This window comes from Hypanus sabinus, chromosome 2, assembly GCF_030144855.1.
Source record: "Hypanus sabinus isolate sHypSab1 chromosome 2, sHypSab1.hap1, whole genome shotgun sequence".
NCBI classification, from domain to species: domain Eukaryota; kingdom Metazoa; phylum Chordata; class Chondrichthyes; order Myliobatiformes; family Dasyatidae; genus Hypanus; species Hypanus sabinus.
In genome coordinates, this window is record NC_082707.1 from 140,425,126 (window position 1) to 140,442,763 (window position 17,638).

At 37.8% G+C, this 17,638-nt stretch overlaps 1 protein-coding gene across 4 annotated transcripts in view; it reads right to left on the reverse strand.

The window, feature by feature from the left end:
- stxbp6 (syntaxin binding protein 6 (amisyn)) overlaps positions 1-17,638 on the reverse strand; it is a 340,603-nt gene that overhangs the window by 266,566 nt on the left and 56,399 nt on the right. Inside the window, exon 2 of one of the 4 annotated variants that reach the window (XM_059956006.1) lies at positions 4,907-10,453. The exons of the other annotated variants lie outside the window; for them this stretch is intronic. Within the exon in view, the coding sequence (XP_059811989.1) occupies positions 9,334-10,311 (978 nt within the window). The 5' untranslated portion in view covers positions 10,312-10,453 and the 3' untranslated portion in view covers positions 4,907-9,333. Of the gene's footprint in view, positions 1-4,906; positions 10,454-17,638 lie in introns of those variants that run through there. 4 annotated transcript variants of the gene reach the window in all.

The following is a 17,638-nucleotide window of genomic DNA, read 5'->3' on the forward strand; positions in this document are numbered from 1 at the left end:
CCTCACTATGAGAAGGACGTGGAAGCCATAGAAAGGGTGCAGAGGAGATTTACAAGGATGTTGCCTGGATTGGGGAGCATGCCTTATGAGAATAGGTTGAGTGAACTTGGCCTTTTTTCCTTGGAGCGATGGAGGATGAGAAGTGACTTGATAGAGTTGTATAAGATGATGAGAGGCATTGATCATGTGGATAGTCAGAAGCTTCTTCCCAGGGCTGAAATGGCTAGCACGAGAGGGCATAGTTTTAAGGTGCTTCGAAGTAGCTACAGAGGAGATGTCAGGGGTAAGTTTTTTTTATGCAGAGAGTGGCGAGTGCATGAATGGGCTGCCAGCGGCAGTGGAGGCAGAAACGATACGGTCTTTTAAGAGACTCCTGGGTAGGTACACGGAGCTTAGAAATATAGACGACTATGGGTAAGCCTAGGGAGTTCTAAGGTAAGGACATGCTTGGCACAGCTTTGTGGGCTGAAGGGCCTGTATTGTGCTGTAGGTTTTCTATGTTTCTATAATGGTTTTATTTCTCAGGTCAGGTTAAGCTTCTGCCATAGAGTGGTCCTCATTATCATTAGCCAGCAAGTTAAAACAGGCAACAAATGTAACCTGGCCATAAGGGTACATGTCCCATTCATGCTCTGTTCTTTGTGCTGAAGATTACATCCTGAAACATACATAAATATGAAGATAAATGTTTCTGTACCATCATTTCAATCCTAAAGTCAAAAACTAATAATCCCATGGGTCTGAAAGCAGTCGAATCCCATTTCTCTCATTATTAACTAAGTTCCACTGTGAACCAAACTTTGCCCTATGGCTTAATTGCTCCAGAGATTGAATAATTCCTGTCTTTCCTGCATTTCCTCTTCCTGCACTCTTGTCACTAAAAGGCGATACTTTGTTCAAGTTTCATAGTGAGCTAATCATTTTCATTCTGATACAGGACCTCGAGGATAAATTTCTAATGAGCCAATTACCCTGGCACAAATAAAGAGTCTGAGCAGGTACAATCAGCAAGAATTACACATAAAATGCAGATTTTATGTCTTCTTGGGCAGCAGGATTGTTAGTTAAAAGCTTTAACAGTGTCAAGTCAATGAACTACTGAAATCTTTGCCACATTTGCAGAGCGGGCATAGCTAGTAACCCAAATCTGTATTCATTTTACTTTGGTGAGTGCAATGTCACTGAGTCACTGCATAATGGCATAGCACAGTCTCACTCCCCAAATACTGGCATCTTCCTCTGCTCCCCTTCCTGCATTTTGTAAGTCTGCTCATTTCATGATTATGTGGCCCGCTTCTCCTGCCATGCACTGCTCACTGTTCTAGGACACCTTTCCATGCAAATGGGAGAAGCAACACTTGCCCATTTACCTCATCCTTTCCCACCAAACCAGGGATCAAGCAATCATTCCAGGTGAAATCACAAATCATTTCACGGTAGCAGGGCTGGAAGACGTGAAGTGATTTGCAGTGACGCAGTGACTGCACAGACTACTGTGTTTGATGTTCAAAATGTTGCCTCCTCCACACTGGAGGAGTCAACCCCAGATGGGGTGATTAATTCATGGAGCACAATTGCTCACTCAGTGGAGGTGATCCTCAGCTTCCTGCTGCATGCTACTTTAATTCTCAATTCTTCAGAAGCGTATGTGGAAGATAAGCACCGGCTGCATGTCTTTTAATTGCTGAAGATCACTCCGCTATGCTACCAGAGGTGGGGGGGGGGGGGGGGGGGACAGGCTGCTGCCGTCCCCAGGGAGAGTTACTCAAGTTTTCTATGTTTTGGATGTGGACATGGATTATAGACTTATTTTTTCAGTCTTTTATTTTTTTTTACATATATATTCTGGGTTTTTGGTCTGATCTTTCTCATTTTTTGGAGCAGGGTGGGGTATGGGAAAATCACTGTGCCTGTTCCACTTTGTTCATTTTTTTTGTGTGGGAGGAGAGTTTTGGGGATTGATGTGCCTGTTCCACTTACATTCTGTTTTTTAAGCAAGAGCAGAGATTTGGGGATTGAAGTGCCTGTCTTGTATTTAATATTATTTTCTTGTGCAGGGAGGTGGAATTTGGGGGTTGTTGATCATGCTGCCTTTCTTTTCTTTCTTGGTTTCATGGCTATCGGGAGAAGAAGACCTTCAGAGTTGTATACTTTGTTAATAAATGAACCGTTCCCACTTGACTTTTGGCCTCCTCTACACCCTCAGTTTAGATAAAAGCAAATTGCTGCAAACAAATTATCTTCTGACTGGGTAACTGACAGTTTTTTTGGAATGAACTCAGGATTGTCCAATTTCAGATAAACTGCACTCAAATCACATCCCATTTTTATGCTTTCTCCAGATCAGAGAAAGATTTGCCAATTTGATATATTGACTAACTTCCCTTTCCACAGATGCTGCTCAACTAGCGAGTTCTTCCAGCATTTCAGCTTTTGTTTAATATTTCAGCACCTGCTGTTTTATTTGTTTTCCACCCACTGCATAGGCTTACTTAGGTTACACAACTTACGCTGCACCATTCTGCCAAACTCCATAGATGTGGCTTGACTTGCAGAGCAGTTCTGTTAAAATTTTAATTTGCTCTTTGCTAGGTGCCAGCACAGAGTCTTCCAATAATCTCAAACAATAATGAGGTGGCCTACAGGGAAGAAGTCATCTTGACACAGTGGTGTCAAGAAAACAACCTCTCCCTCTATGTTACAAAATCAAAGGAGCTGGTTGTGGATTATAGCAGGAATGGAGACGGGCTAACTTCTACTGACATCAATGGATCTGGGGTTGAGAGGGTGAACAGCTTTAAGTTTCATGGCATCCACATCACCGACAACCTCACGTGGTCTGTACACACCAGCTGTGTGGTGAAACAGGCATACCAGTGTCTCTTTTACCTCAGACAGTTGAGGATGTTTGGTATGGGCCCTCAAATCCTAAGAACTTTCTACAGGGCACAATTGAGAGCATCCTGACTGACTGCATCATTGCCTTGTATTTGAACTTTACCTCCCTAAATCGCAGGATTCTTCAGAGAGTGGTGAGGACAGCCCAGAGCATCTGTAGAAACATAGAAAACCTACAGCACAATACAGGCCCTTCAGCCCAAAGTTGTGCCAAACATGTCCCTACCTTAGAAATTACTAAGGATACCCATAGCCCTCTAATTTTCTAAGCTCCACGTACCTATCCAAAAGTCTGTTAAAAGACACCACCACCACCGTTGCCAGCAGCCCATTCCACATGCTCGCCATTCTCTACGTAAAAAACTTACCCCTGACATCTCCTCTGTACCTACTCCCAAGCATCTTAAACCTGTGCCCTCTTGTGGCAGTCATTTCAGCTCTGGGAAAAAGCCTTTGACTATCCACACGATCAATGCCTCTCATCATCTTATACACTTGTAGTTATGAACTTCCCATGATTCAGGACATTTACAAAGACAGGTGTGAGAAAAGGGCCTGAAGGATCATTGGGGACCCGAGTCACCCCAACCACAATCTATTGCAGCTGCTAGCATCTGGGAAACAGTACCGCACCATAAAAGCCAGGACCAACAGGCTCCGGGACCGTTTCTTCCACCAGGTCATCAGACTGATTAACTCACGCTGATTTGAGTGTATTTCTATGTTACATTGACTGTTCTATTTATTATAAATTACTATGATTGTACATTGTACATTCAGATGGAGATATATCGTAAAGATTTTTACTCCTCATGTATGTGAAGGATGTAAGAAAATAAAATCAATTCAATTGTTATGCCACATTCACCTCAGAATAAGGCATTACTTGCATATGCTTTTGAGCCACCCAGAAAGCTCAGCTTTCATTCTTATTCGGTGTGTCCACACTTTTAATAAAGGCCACAAATAATATTTACAAGTATAATACCTGGAACTGGACAGCAGAAGTACTGAACATTTGCAAAAATAGAAATCTAAAATTCCAAACATTAATCCAATACACCTTGCCCAAAGTGCATTTAACTTTCAAGAAAACATGTAGAAAATAAAATCATCCAGTCAATTATCTCACCATTATCTTTCACAAATGAGCTGTTGTACTGAAAGTCCACATTTCAAATATTGTTCATTGGCTACAGTGTGATTTGGGGAGTTCCACAAAATGGCATTTTAATAGAATGTTTTTCTAATCTGACCTCATCATGCAGGGTGATGAGACACTGGGCTCTCAGCTCCTGGAATGGAAGATGAGGAGGCTGTATTACCAGGAGTACAGCTGCTTTAAATTTCACCAGGAAAGGAAATCGCAGCTTATCTGGAAAGCTACAGTCATCAGTCATGTGGGTGCTTAGTATGTGTCTTCTGCAGAACCCTGCCTATGACTTTGGGTTATGAATGACAACAGAGAGTTCTACTGTTTTTTTTTAGTACCAATCTAATTACACCCATTAAGATCTCACATCGAAATTAGCTTCTGACAATTTGAATAAAACTGGAACTTAAGGCAATTTTTAAAAAATTGATCCACAGGGCCAATAATTTGTTAGCCTGAACTCTGAGTGTTGAGAGTCAGTGTTGATTCACAAAGAAGCAACCTTAGGAGTAGTTAACATTTTCTCTGATTGTCTATGACAGACATGTTGGCTAAGTCATCTTCAAACCAAAAAGAGAAAAAGTAGATAAGGAGTAAGATAGCTATGATTAACTGTAAGAGCCTTAAAACAAAAGGCATACATTGTTTTTCCACAAGGTATATTTTACAAAAAGAAGTAACTGAAAGACTGCTTGAGGAGTTAGGTAAAGGAGTGAGATGAATCTGTTTTTTTTATTTTTTTTAAATTTTTATTTATTAAAGTTTAGAAAATTGCAAGAATAAAAATGATGAAATAGTAAGAAAAATAATATTAACCCTCCCCCCTCCCCTTAACCTTCCTCCCCTTAACCCTTATCTAAAGAAAGAAAAAAAAGAAGAGAAAGATTGCCTGGATATCGGAAGATCCCCACATGCTCCATGGAGTTCAAAATAATTTTAATATTTATTTTTACTTTCCCCAATTGCTTTATAATTTTATCTTCAAAGGACCTATGTATTTAATCCTATCTTTTGTTAGTATGGGAGCCAAATTTTCAAAAATATGTCATATTAATTTCTTAGATTGTATGTAATTTTTTCAAGTGGAATACAACTATGTATTTCATTATTCCAACAATCCATAGTTAAATATAAATCAGATTTCCAAGTAACTGTGATAACTTTTTCGGCTACTGCCAATGTAATTTTTATAAATTTTTTCTGATACTTATTCAATTTAAGTTTCGGTATTGTCCCTTCAATGTCTCCTAATAAAAATAATACTGGACTATGTGGGAGTTGTACCCCAGTAATTTGTTCCAATAAAAGTCTTAGATTTATCCAAAATGGTTGAATTTTAAAACAACACCAAGTAGAATGTAAAAAAAGTACCAATTTCTTGATTACATCGAAAACATTGGTCAGACATATTTGAATTTAATCTATTTGTTTTCTGTGGTGTTATATATAATTGATGTAAAAAATTATATTGTATTAATCTAAGTCGAACACTTATTGTATTTCTCATACTATCAGAACATAACCTTGACCAGTTTTTTCCATCGATTTTAACATTCAAATCAGATTCCCATTTTTGTCTTGATTTATGAATTCCTGATATAATTTTATGTTTTTGAATCAAACTATACATACAAGATGTAAATTTTTTAATTTTTCCATTTTGAATTAATATATCTATTTCACTAGGTTTTGGCATCAACATTGTTTGTCCCAGCTTTTCTCGTAAATAAGCCTTTAATTGAAAGTAACAGAAAAGAGTGTTATTTGATATTTTATATTTATTTTTTAATTGATCAAATGACATCAATATACCTCTTTCAAAACAATCACCTATATATTTAATCCCCTTTTGGAACCAATTATGTAAAAGTTTATTATCCATTGTAAAAGGAATAATCTATTTTGAATTAAAGTTCTTTTTGCTAATAAAGATTTCTTTATCTCATCGTCCATATTTACCTTATTCCATAAATCAATCAAGTGTCTTAATATAGGAGATTCTTTTTTTTCCCATATCCATTTGGATTCCCATTTATATATAAAATCCTCTGGTATGTTTTCTCCTATCTTATCTAATTCTATTCTAATCCATGCCAGTTTTTCTTCATCAAAAAAAGACAATAAATCTAAGTTGATTTGCTTTATAATAATTCTTAAAATTTGGAAGTTGTAACCCTCCTAAATCAAATTTACATGTCAATTTTTCCAATGATATTCTTGATATCTTTCCTTTCCAAAGAAATTTCCTTACATATTTATTCAGTTCTTGAAAAAACTTCTGAGGTAATTGTATTGGTAAAGTTTGGAATAAATATTGCAATCTAGGAAATATATTCATTTTTACAGCATTAACTCTAACTATTAATGTTATTGGTAACATCATCCATTTATCAAGATCCTCTTTTATTTTTTTTTAATAACGGCAAATAATTTTGTTTATACATATTTTTTACATCATTATCAACTCTAATACCTATATATTTTATCCCATTTATTGATCATCGAAATTGAGTTACTAATCGACATTAATTATAATTTCCTTTGGTAAGGGGTAAAATTTCACTTTTATCCCAATTTATACCCTGATAATTTCCCATATTTTTCCAATCTAAAAGATAATCTTTGCAAAGATTGCAATGGGTTTGTTAAATAAATCAAAACATCATCAGCAAAAAAATTAATTTTATATTCTTCTTGATTAACTCTAAAGCCCCCAATGTCTGAATCTGTTCTAATTAATTCAGCTAATGGTTCTATTGCCAATACAAATAAAGCAGGTGATAATGGGCAGCATTGTCTAGTTGACCTCATTAAGCAAAATGGTGTTGAAATCTGACCATTTGTAACTACTTTAGCTTGAGGATTAGTATTTAAGGTTTTAATCCATTGTATAAAAGATTTTCCTAACTCATATTTTTCCAATACCTTAAATAAAAAATCCCATTCCAATCTATCAAATGCTTTTTCTGCATCCAAAGCAACTGCCACACTCATTTCCTCTCTTTTTTGTGCCAAATGAATTATACTAAGTAAACGGGTTATATTATCCTTTGATTGTTTTTAATAAAACCTGTTTGATCCATATGTATTAATTTTGGTAAATATTTAGATATTCTATTAGATAAAATTTTTGCTATTATTTTATAATCTGTATTCAACAAAGAAATAGGCCTATATGATGTTAAAGGATCTCTACCTTTTTTTGGCAATACAGTTATGATTGCTGTTAAAAAAGATTGTGGGAGTTTATGCGTTCTTTCCACTTGGTATATTAATTCCATAAAAGGAGGAATTAATAAATCTTTAAATTTTTTAATAAAATTCAGGAGGAAAACCATCTTCTCCTGGGGATTTATTACCCTGAAGTGATCCTAAAGCTTCTTCAACCTCTTTTAATGTAAAGGGCATATATAATCCTTTCTGTTCTTTAAAATTTAATTTTGGAAGGGTTATTTGTGATAAAAATGTATCTCTCTCAGCAATCTTATTTTGTGATTCTGATTGATATAGTTCAGTATAAAATTTTTTAAAAGTTTCATTAATTTCTAAAGGCTTATAAGTAACCTTATTTACACTTGTTCTAATTGCATTTATTGTTTTAGAAGCCTGTTCTGTTTTCAACTGCCAAGCAAGAATTTTATGTGATCTTTCACCTAATTCGTAATATTTCTGTTTAGTTCTCATAATTACTTTTTCTGTACGATATATCTGGAGTGTATTATATTGTAGTTTTTTATTAACAAGTTGTCTTTGTTTTTTCTTCTGTCATATACCTCTGAGATTCTTTTTCTAACTTTGATATCTTTTTCCAATTGATCTATTTCTGCCATGTATTCCTTCTTAATTTTAGATGTATAACTTATAATCTGACCCCTTAAATATGCTTTCTTCATTTCCCATAATACAATTTTATCCTCAACTGAATGTAAATTTGTATCAAAAAAAAATTAAATCTGTTTTTTCATAAAATCACAAAAATCTTGATGTTTTAATAAAATTGAATTAAATCTCCATCTATAAATCGATTCCTCCTTATCCATCATTATCATTGTCATTATCAAGGTGGAATGATCTGACAGTATTCTTGCTTTATATTCCACACTTTTCACTCTATCTTGAATATTTTTGATAATAAAAAAAAATCAATCCTTGAGTAAGTTTTATGTCTATTTGAATAAAATGAATAATCTCTTTCTCTTGGATTAATTTTTCTCCATATATCAATTAGGTTTAAGTCTTTCATTAATGATAAAGTTAGTTTTATTACTTTTGATTTTGTAGCAACTTTAGTTGACCTATCCAAAACTGGATCTAAACAAAAATTAAAATCTCCACCTATTAATATTTTATCATGTGCATCAGCCAAGTTCAAAAAAACTTCTTGTATGAATTTTGCATCATTTTCATTTGGTGCATAAATGTTCATAAAAGTCCATAATTCTGAAAAAAATTTGACAATGTATAATCACATATCTCCCCACAGAATCAATTATTACATTTTGTATTTCAATTGGTAAAGATTAACCAAAATTGCAACTCCTCTCGATTTTGAATTAAATGAAGCTGCAATGACATTTCCAACCCAATCCCTCTTTAATTTCTTAAGCTCTGTTTCTGTTAAATGTGTCTCTTGTAAAAAAAAAAGCTATATCTCCTTTCATTTTCTTAATATATGTTAAAACTCTTCTTCTTTTTACAGGTCCATTAATTCCATTAGCATTAAAACTTAAAAAATTAAGTAAATTAATCATTCATAATACCTTGGGAACTCTTTAAAATTCTCCATGTTGCTATGAGTTTCTGCCCAACCATCCAGGCAAAAAAGAAGAAACATAGAAGAAAGATAGCTAATATATAAGAAAAAAAAACAAAGTGCCCCCCCACTAATGTTGCGAATAAAAAGAACACAACATTACCCCTCCCCCATTTTACAGGTCATGGCAATCGCCATGATTGTACACGTGAAACTTGCAGCCATCGATCAGGAGCTCCTCCAGCTCCCCCACAAAAAAAAAGAAAATATATTAGTGAAGAAAAGAAAGTAATTAATGCCTCTACTCCCAATTAATACTCCTCAACATTTTTTTTATAAATGTCCATCAAGTCCAACCTTGTTCCAGTCTTCATCATTAGTCCATTTCATTTCTATAATTCTTTACTTCTCTTCGTGGACATCAGGTAATTGTTGTACAAATTTCTCTGCTTTCCAGTAGTCAACGAAAAATCTTCTTTCTTCGTTATCCAGGAAAATTATCAATTTTGCTGTGTAGCTCAATAAAAATTTATAGCCCTTTTCCCATAAAGATTTTTTTCACTAGATTAAATTCCTTCCGCCTCTTCAGAAGATCATAACTTATGTCTGGATAAAAAAAAACTCTTTTCCCTTCTATTGTCAATGGCCCATTTCTCTTTTTAGCACCTTGAGTAGCTGCCTTCAAGATCATTTCTTTATCTTGGTACCTTAAGCATTTTATTAAAATTGATCTTGGATTTTGATCTTGTTGAGGTCTTGGTCTTAAAGCTCTGTGTGCTCTTTCAATTTCAATTACTCGGCTTCCTTCTTTCATTTCCAAAATTTTCGGAATCCATTCTTGAAAGAATTTTATTGGATTTTCTCCCTCTGTACCTCCCAAAAGACCAACAATTTTGATATTATTTTGTCTACTTGAGTTTTCAAGCGCATCTATTTTTTCCAACATCCGTTTTCTTTCTATTGTCCAGGCAAGATTATTGTCTTCTATCTTATCTATTCTTTCAGTCTTTTCTTCCATTTTTACTGCCATCTCTTTAACTTTATTATCCATCTTTTGTTTTTCCACATAATTGAGTGTATTCTGCATCCTTCTTATAGCTTTTAATTCATCCAAAATATATAACAGGATATCTTTTATGTCTCCTTTAATCTCCTCTTTCTTTTCCTCTTCTTCTTCCTCTGAATTTCCCAAAGAGTCTGACTCCACTTCCGATTCACTTCCAGTTTCACTTCTAGCCGTAGTTGGGATTTGTAGTTTTGTTACTTTTGTTAATACCTGTTCAAGCATACTTGTTTCTTCGCGCATGCGTTGTTCTTGCCGTTTCTTCTTAGAGACCGCCGACATTGCTGTAACTTCCTGTCCCGCATCATCAGAAGTGCCATGCACTTCGCTGGGAGGAGATCCAACTTGAGTCCGAGGCTTCGCTGATATGGTTAGGCCTTTTTCCCCACCGATTTGCGCAGTCTTCGAAGTAGTAGCTTTCTTCTGTTTCGGTTTAGGAGCCATATCAAAAGATAATCCTGAATTACTTATAAATAGTTTCTAGTAGATATTTGTTAACTCTTCTTCATTTAAACCCTATTTCATTACGAGGGAGCTGGATTCCCAACGTCTCGACCCTACGTCATCACGTGACGTCCCCATGAATCTGTTAAATAAAATGTAAACAAGGCTGAGGGATATGATAAAGAAAAGTAGCACAGTTTTTTTTTAAAAAAGGAAGCATCAGGTGACCTGAGGTTGGCAGAACAGACGAGACTTCACTGAAGGGTCAGCAGTGAAGGGGTGAGCATTTTCAAGCTTCTAGACATCAACATTACTGAAGATCTACCTTAGATTCGTATTGATGCAATTATGAAGGCATGACAGCAGCTATATTTCATCAGGAGCTTGAGGACATTTGGTATGTTATTAAAGATCATGAGGCCTAGGTGCAGCATTAGACCATTCAGCCCATCTGCTTTGTCATTCTAACATGGTTGATTTATTAGCCATTTCAATCACATTTTCCTCCCTTCTCCTGTGTGATGTCCTGATCAATTAACAACCTATTGATTTCTGCTGTAAATATACTCAATGACTTGGCCTGCATAGTCATCTCTGGCAAAGAAATCCACCGATTCACTACCCTCTGGCAAAAGAGATTCCTCAATTCTGTTCTAAATGGATGTCCCTCAATTCTGAACCTGTGCGCTCTGGGCCTAGACTTCCCCAGTTTAGGAAACATCCTCTCCAGATCCACTCTATCCAGAACTTTCAACATTCAACAGGTTCCAATGAGATCCTCACTCATTCTTCTAAATTTCAGCAAGTACAGCCCAGAGCCCAATGCTCATGTTAACCCTTTCATTCTTGGGATCACTTTCATGAAGTTCCTCTGCACCAGTACATCCTTTCTTAGATAGGGAGCCAAAACTGCTCAGAATACACCAAATATGGTCTGACAAATGCGGTATAAAGCCTCAGAATTACATCCATGCTTCTGTATTCTAGTCCTCTCGAAAGAAATGAAAAGATTGCATTTGCTTCCCTTACTACTGACTCAACCCGCACATTAACCTTCAGGGAATCCTGCAGGATTCCCACGTCCCTCTGCACATCTGATTTTTGAATTTTCTCCCTATTTACAAAATAGTCCACGCCTTTATTGCCTCTAACAAAGTGCATCACCATGAACTTCCCTACATTATATTCCACCTGCCACTTCTTTGCCCAGTCACCAAATCTGTCTAAGCCCTTCAGCAGATATCCTGCTTCCTCAACAGTATCTGCCCTCGCACCCATCTTCGTATAATCTGCAAATCTGGCCATAAAGCCGTCATTTCCTTCATCCAAATCATTAACATACAACATGAAAATAAGCTTCCCGACATCGACCCTTGTGGCACACTGGTCACCAGCAGCCAACCAGAAAAGGCCCTCTTTATTCTAACTCTTTGCATCCTGCCAGTTAACCAATTTTCTATTCCAGAATCTAGTGAATCTTGAAAGATCATTACTAATACCTCCATAATCTCTTCAGCTACCTTGTTTAGAACCTTGGGGTGCATCTAGCTGCTCTTGGTGACTTATCTAGCTTCAGCTTCCCTTCTCCTTAGTAATCTACACTCAATCCTCACTCATTCGATCGGTGGCTGAAGAGACTGTGCCACCTCTACATAGGGATGTAGTTCATCTGGTCTAGGAGACTTAGAACCTTCAGACCCTTCAGCTTCTTAGTAATAGCACCATCTCCTTAGTAATAGCAATGACACTCATTCTACCCCAACACGCTTGCACTTCTGGCATTCTACTAATGTCTTCTGCAATGAAGACTGGCACAAAATACTTATAATGTTCCTCTGCCACTTCTTCATTCTCCATTACTACCTCTCCAGCATTATTTTTGAGTGGTCCCATATCCACTCATGTCACTCATTTACTCTCAATATATCTGAAAAATATTTTTGTATACTTTCATATTATTGATTAGCTTCCCTTCACATTTCATCCTTTCTCTCCTTATGGCTTTTTTTAGTTGCCTTCTGTTGCTTTTTAAAAGCTTCCCAATTCTCTGTCTTCCCCCTAATTTTTGTTGTATTTTATAACCTTTGCTTTTGCTTTTATGCTTCCCTTGTCAGTTATGGCTGTCTCAAGCTCCCTTCCGAATACTACTTTAATTTTGGGATGTATCTATCCTACACCTTCAAAATTTCCCCCAGAAACAACAGTCATTGCTGTGCTGCTCATATCCCTGCTTGTGACACCTTCCAATCAACTTTGGCCAGCTTCTTTCTCGTGTTTCTATAATTACATAACTCTACTAATATTGACACATCCTAATGAGAAGTTACAGAACCCGGGTTTCCGTACCTCCCTCTGCAATTGGATCCTTGACTTCCTAACGAGAAGACCACAATCTGTGCAGATTGGTGATAACATCTCCTCACTGACGATCAACACCGGTGCACCTCAAGGGTGTGTGCTTAGCCCACTGCTCTACTCTCTCTATACCCATGACTGTGGGGTTAGGCATAGCTCAAATACCGTCTATAAATTTGCTGATGATACAACCATTGTTGGTAGAATCTCAGATGGAGCAAGATATGCCAACTAGTGGAGTGGTCATGCAGCAACAACCTTGCACTCAACGTCAGTAAGACAAAAGAGCTGACTGTGGACTTCAGGAAGGATAAGACAAATGAACACATACCAATCCTTATAGGGGAATCAGAAGTGGAGAGAGTGAACAGTTTCAAGTTCCTGGGTGTCAAGTTCTTTGAGGACCTAACCTGGACCCAATATATCAATGCAGTTATAAAGAAGGCAAGACAGCGACTATACTTCATTAGAAGTTTGAAGAGATTTGCTATGTCAACAAACTCTCAAAAACTCCCAATGATGTACCTTGGAGAGCATTCTGACAGACTGCATTACTGTCTGGTATGGGGAGGGAGGTCCTTACTGCACAGGACCAAAGGAAGCTGCAGAGGGTTGTAAATTTAGTCAGCTCCATCTGGGATACTAGTCTACAAAGTACCCAGGACATCTTCAAAGAGCGGTGTCTCAGAAAGGCAGCATTCATTATTAAGAACCTCCAGCATTTCTCACTGTTAGGAGATACAGAAGCCTGAAGGCACACACTCAGCGATTCAGGAACAACTTCTTCCCCTCTGCCATTCGATTCCTAAATGGACATTGAACCTGTGAACACTACCTCACTTTTTTAAATATACATTATTTCTGTTTTTGCATGATTTTTAATCTATTCAATACACATACTGTAATTGATTTATTTATTATTATATTTTTATTTTTCTTCTACTGCATTTTGTATTGTATTGGACCGCTGCTGTTAAATTAACAAATTTCATGACACATTCCAGTGTTAATAAACTTGATTCTGACATCCAATTTTAGGTTCTCCTTCTCAAACTGTAGGGTGAATTCTATCACATTTTGATCACTGCCTCCTAATATTTCCTTTATCCCAAGCTTCCTAACCAAATCTATGTCATTATAAAACACCCACTGCCATTTCCCTTGTGCGCTCAACCACAGGCTGCTCTAAAAACTATCTCATAGGCATTCTACAAATTCCTTCTCCTGGGATCCAGTGCCAAATGGACTTTCCCAATCTACCTGCATATTGAAATCCCCCAGGATTATTGCAACCTTGCACTTTTTACATGTCTTTTCTATCTCCCACTGTAATTTGTAGCCCACATCCTGGCTACTGTTCATAACCTTGTATACAACTTACATCAGGGTCTTTTTACCCTTGCACTTTAACTCTACCCACAAGGATTCCATATCATCTGATCTTTAGCCACCTCACCCAAAGGATTTAATTTCATTTTTTAAAATCAACAGAACCACCCCACCCCCCTCTGCCTACCTTCAGTGCATCTGTAGAAATTTGCCAGTATAATGACTAACTGCAGATGCAATGCCCTGATGCACCATCAATAACTCACTCTGAGACGTGAAGGCGAGATATCGGCAGTGAGTGACCACCATACTACAGCCTGGAGACTGAGAGGCCGGGCTCAGGCCTTGATCGCCTTTATACCGAGGTCTGTGGGAGGAGCCACAGGAGCAGTCAGCAGGGGGCGTGTCCAGACAGGTATTTGTAGTTCACCACATGCCCTAAACTATTAACTTCCCTAGTCCCATCGACATGCAGCCAGACCATAACCCTCCATACCCACATCCATGCACCTACCCAAATGTCTCTTAACCGTTGAAAGCGAACTTGCTTTCACCACTTCCACTGGTAACTTATACCATACTCTCATCACTCTCTTAGAGAAGAAGATCCCCCTTCATGTTCCATTGCTGTCTTGTTGCATCACTATCTGGTATGGAGGTACCAATGCACAGGATTGGAAAAGGCTGCAGAACATTGTAAACTCCAGTGTTCTGATGACTACAACTGCAAGAACTGCACGTGGTTGCATCTCCTTACAGTCCACATTTGGGAGTTGGAGCTCAATGAACCAAGATCATTCAGAAGGCTGAGGAATTCATAGACAAGAGCTTCAAAGAACCAGTTACATCGAAGTTAAAGGGTTCAGGTAACTGGGTGACCATCAGGAGAGGGAAAGAGAATAGGCAATCAGTGCAAGGTTCATCTGTGGCTGACCCCTCAATAAAAGTATATTGCTTTTGATAGTGTTGGGTTGGTGGCTGAGCAGAGGAAAATCACAGCAGTCAGGTCTCTGGCACCTGAAGTAATGGGTTAGTGGAACAGACATGAGATTTTGTGGACAAGACAGGATTCCTCAATGGTATGTTGCCTGCCACATGCCAGGGTAAGATATGTCTCAGATAAAGTGCACATCATTCTTAAGTAGGCAGATAAGCAGTCAGAAAGCATGGTACAACACAGACAGGACAAAGGATAAGCTTTGAAGAGGGAACATAGGAGTCAGAAAGAAGCTAAGCAGCAGAATCTCAAGGATTTAGATATTTCAAAAAAGGACAGGGAGGAAGCTAAAAAGGCGGGAGAGGGGTCTTGCCAATCAAGGTTAGTATCACAGCTGCAGAAAGGGAGGATGTCATGGAGAGTCAGTGTAGGTGTAAGTCAGAAGCAAGGAGGGAGCAACCACTCTATTGGGAGTGTTCTATCAACACCCTACTCCCCCCCCCCCCCCCCATAGCAATAGAGACACCGTGGTGAAGATTGAGAGGTGGATTTTGGAAAGATGCAAAAATAACACAGTTATCTCCTTGGATGGCTTCAACTTCATTGATACTGATTGGCACCTCAATACAAAAGGTTTAGATAGGGTGGAATTTGTTAGATGTGTCCAGGAAGAATTTATGATACAATATCTAGACAGACTGACCAGAGGAGAGAGCATATTGGATCTAGTACTAGACAGTGAACTGATTAGGTGACAGATCTCTCGGTTACTGAGCATTTCAGAGACAGTGACCTTTAGCAACACAACTCACTGACCTTTAGCATAGACTTGGACAGGAATAGCAGCAGACGGTATGAAAATTATTTAATTGGAGGAGGGCGACATGATGCTTTCAGGCAGGAACTCGGGTGCATAAATTGGGAACAGATGCGCTCAGTACTTATTGTAATTTATAGTATATTTTGTATATTGCACTGTACTGCTGCCACTAAACAAATTTTACAACACATGGCAGTGAAATTAAGCCTGATTCTGAACAAGGAGCTCTCTCATCAGCACTAACACTATTCTAGATAGAATTGGTAAAGAACAGAGTGGTTTCTCCTCTCAGTGAAGTGCCTAGGACTGAGAACCTCATCATAACAGGCTCAGCCATTTATAACTATGAAAAGGAAAAATTTATTTTGAGGATTTTGGACCTCTGGAGCACTATACTTTGTAACTGTAGATGTAGCAGATGCTCTATCACATTTGCCAAGAACATAGAAAAATAAGTTGTTTCACTGGTGTGCCATTTGTCCCCCCTTGTGCTTAATATGACATTGCGAAAATGGTGGACTTATTTCACTGCCACTTTCCAGAACTTGTTCCATAGTCCTGCAATTTGTAAATATGTAAAATAATTGTGATATCTTGAGAATCTGTTGGGACTCAGCCTCCACAGACACATAAGATGTAGAGTTCCTATGGTTAACTAACTTGTGGGTGAAACATTTTCTTTTCGTCACAACCCTGAATGGTTGACCTCCTGTCTAGAGACTGTGACCCCTAGTCTGGTCACTCCGGCCTAGGAATTCATTATCCCAATGGTTATCAAACACTGGGAGAATTTTGAGTGGTTCAATAAAATCATCTCCCATTCCTCTCATCTCCAGAATGCTTTTGTCCAGACTGCCTAATCTTTCCTCGTGGGGCAACTTACACCACCCAATCATCTGGCTAGCCTTCTTTGAATATCCTTACCCTTCATGGACTCAGAGTCAAGCAGCACAGGAAAAGACTCTTCAACGTATCATGACCAGAATCAGGTTTATTATCACCAGCATGTAACATGAAATTTGTTAACTTAGCAGCAGCAGTTCAATGCAATACATAATAAAGAAGAAAAATAAAGTAAATCAATTACAGTATACGTATAATGAATACATTAACAACTATGGAAAAAACAGAAATAATACATTTAAAAAGTGTGGTAGTATTCACTGGCTTAATTTCCATTTAGGAATCGGATGGCAGAGGTTAAGAAGCTGTTCCTGAATCACTGGGTGTATGACTTCAGGCTTCTGTATCTCCTACCTAATGGTAACAGTGAGAAAAGGGCATGCACTGGGTGCTGGGGTTCCTTAATAATAGATGCTGACTTTCTGGAACCCGGCTCCTTGAAGATGTCCTGGGTACTTTGTAGGCTAGTACCTAAGCATCAAGCAGCCCTTTGCACCTATCCTACAGCAATCCCATTAGTCTCTCCTCATGTCCATGAAATCTTCCCAGATTCCTTTATTTATCTACACACCAAGGGAATTTCACAATGACGAATTAACCTACTAACCCCCATGTTTTATTTGAATGCAGGATAAAACAGAGCAGCTGGTGGGGTGGGGGGAAGAGAACCTACACAATCACAAGAAAATGTGCAAACTCCGCACCACAGTCAAGATTAAAGCTATGAGGAAGCAGCAAATGAGGAGACATAAACTGAACGAAGAATTCATATGGAGTTTCACCAGAGTCTTATAATTCCACTCAAACGTCTATTATAAAATAATTGAATACTAAGTGGGTAATACACCGCTGGGATGAGCTGATTATTATACCAAAATAGACCAATAGGTTCCTAGGAGTTTTGAAGATTTAACAGGTGGATATTGGAGTGTTTTTAACAAGTGGAAAAGTCTCAAAGGAGGGGATATAACTATATAATGGGA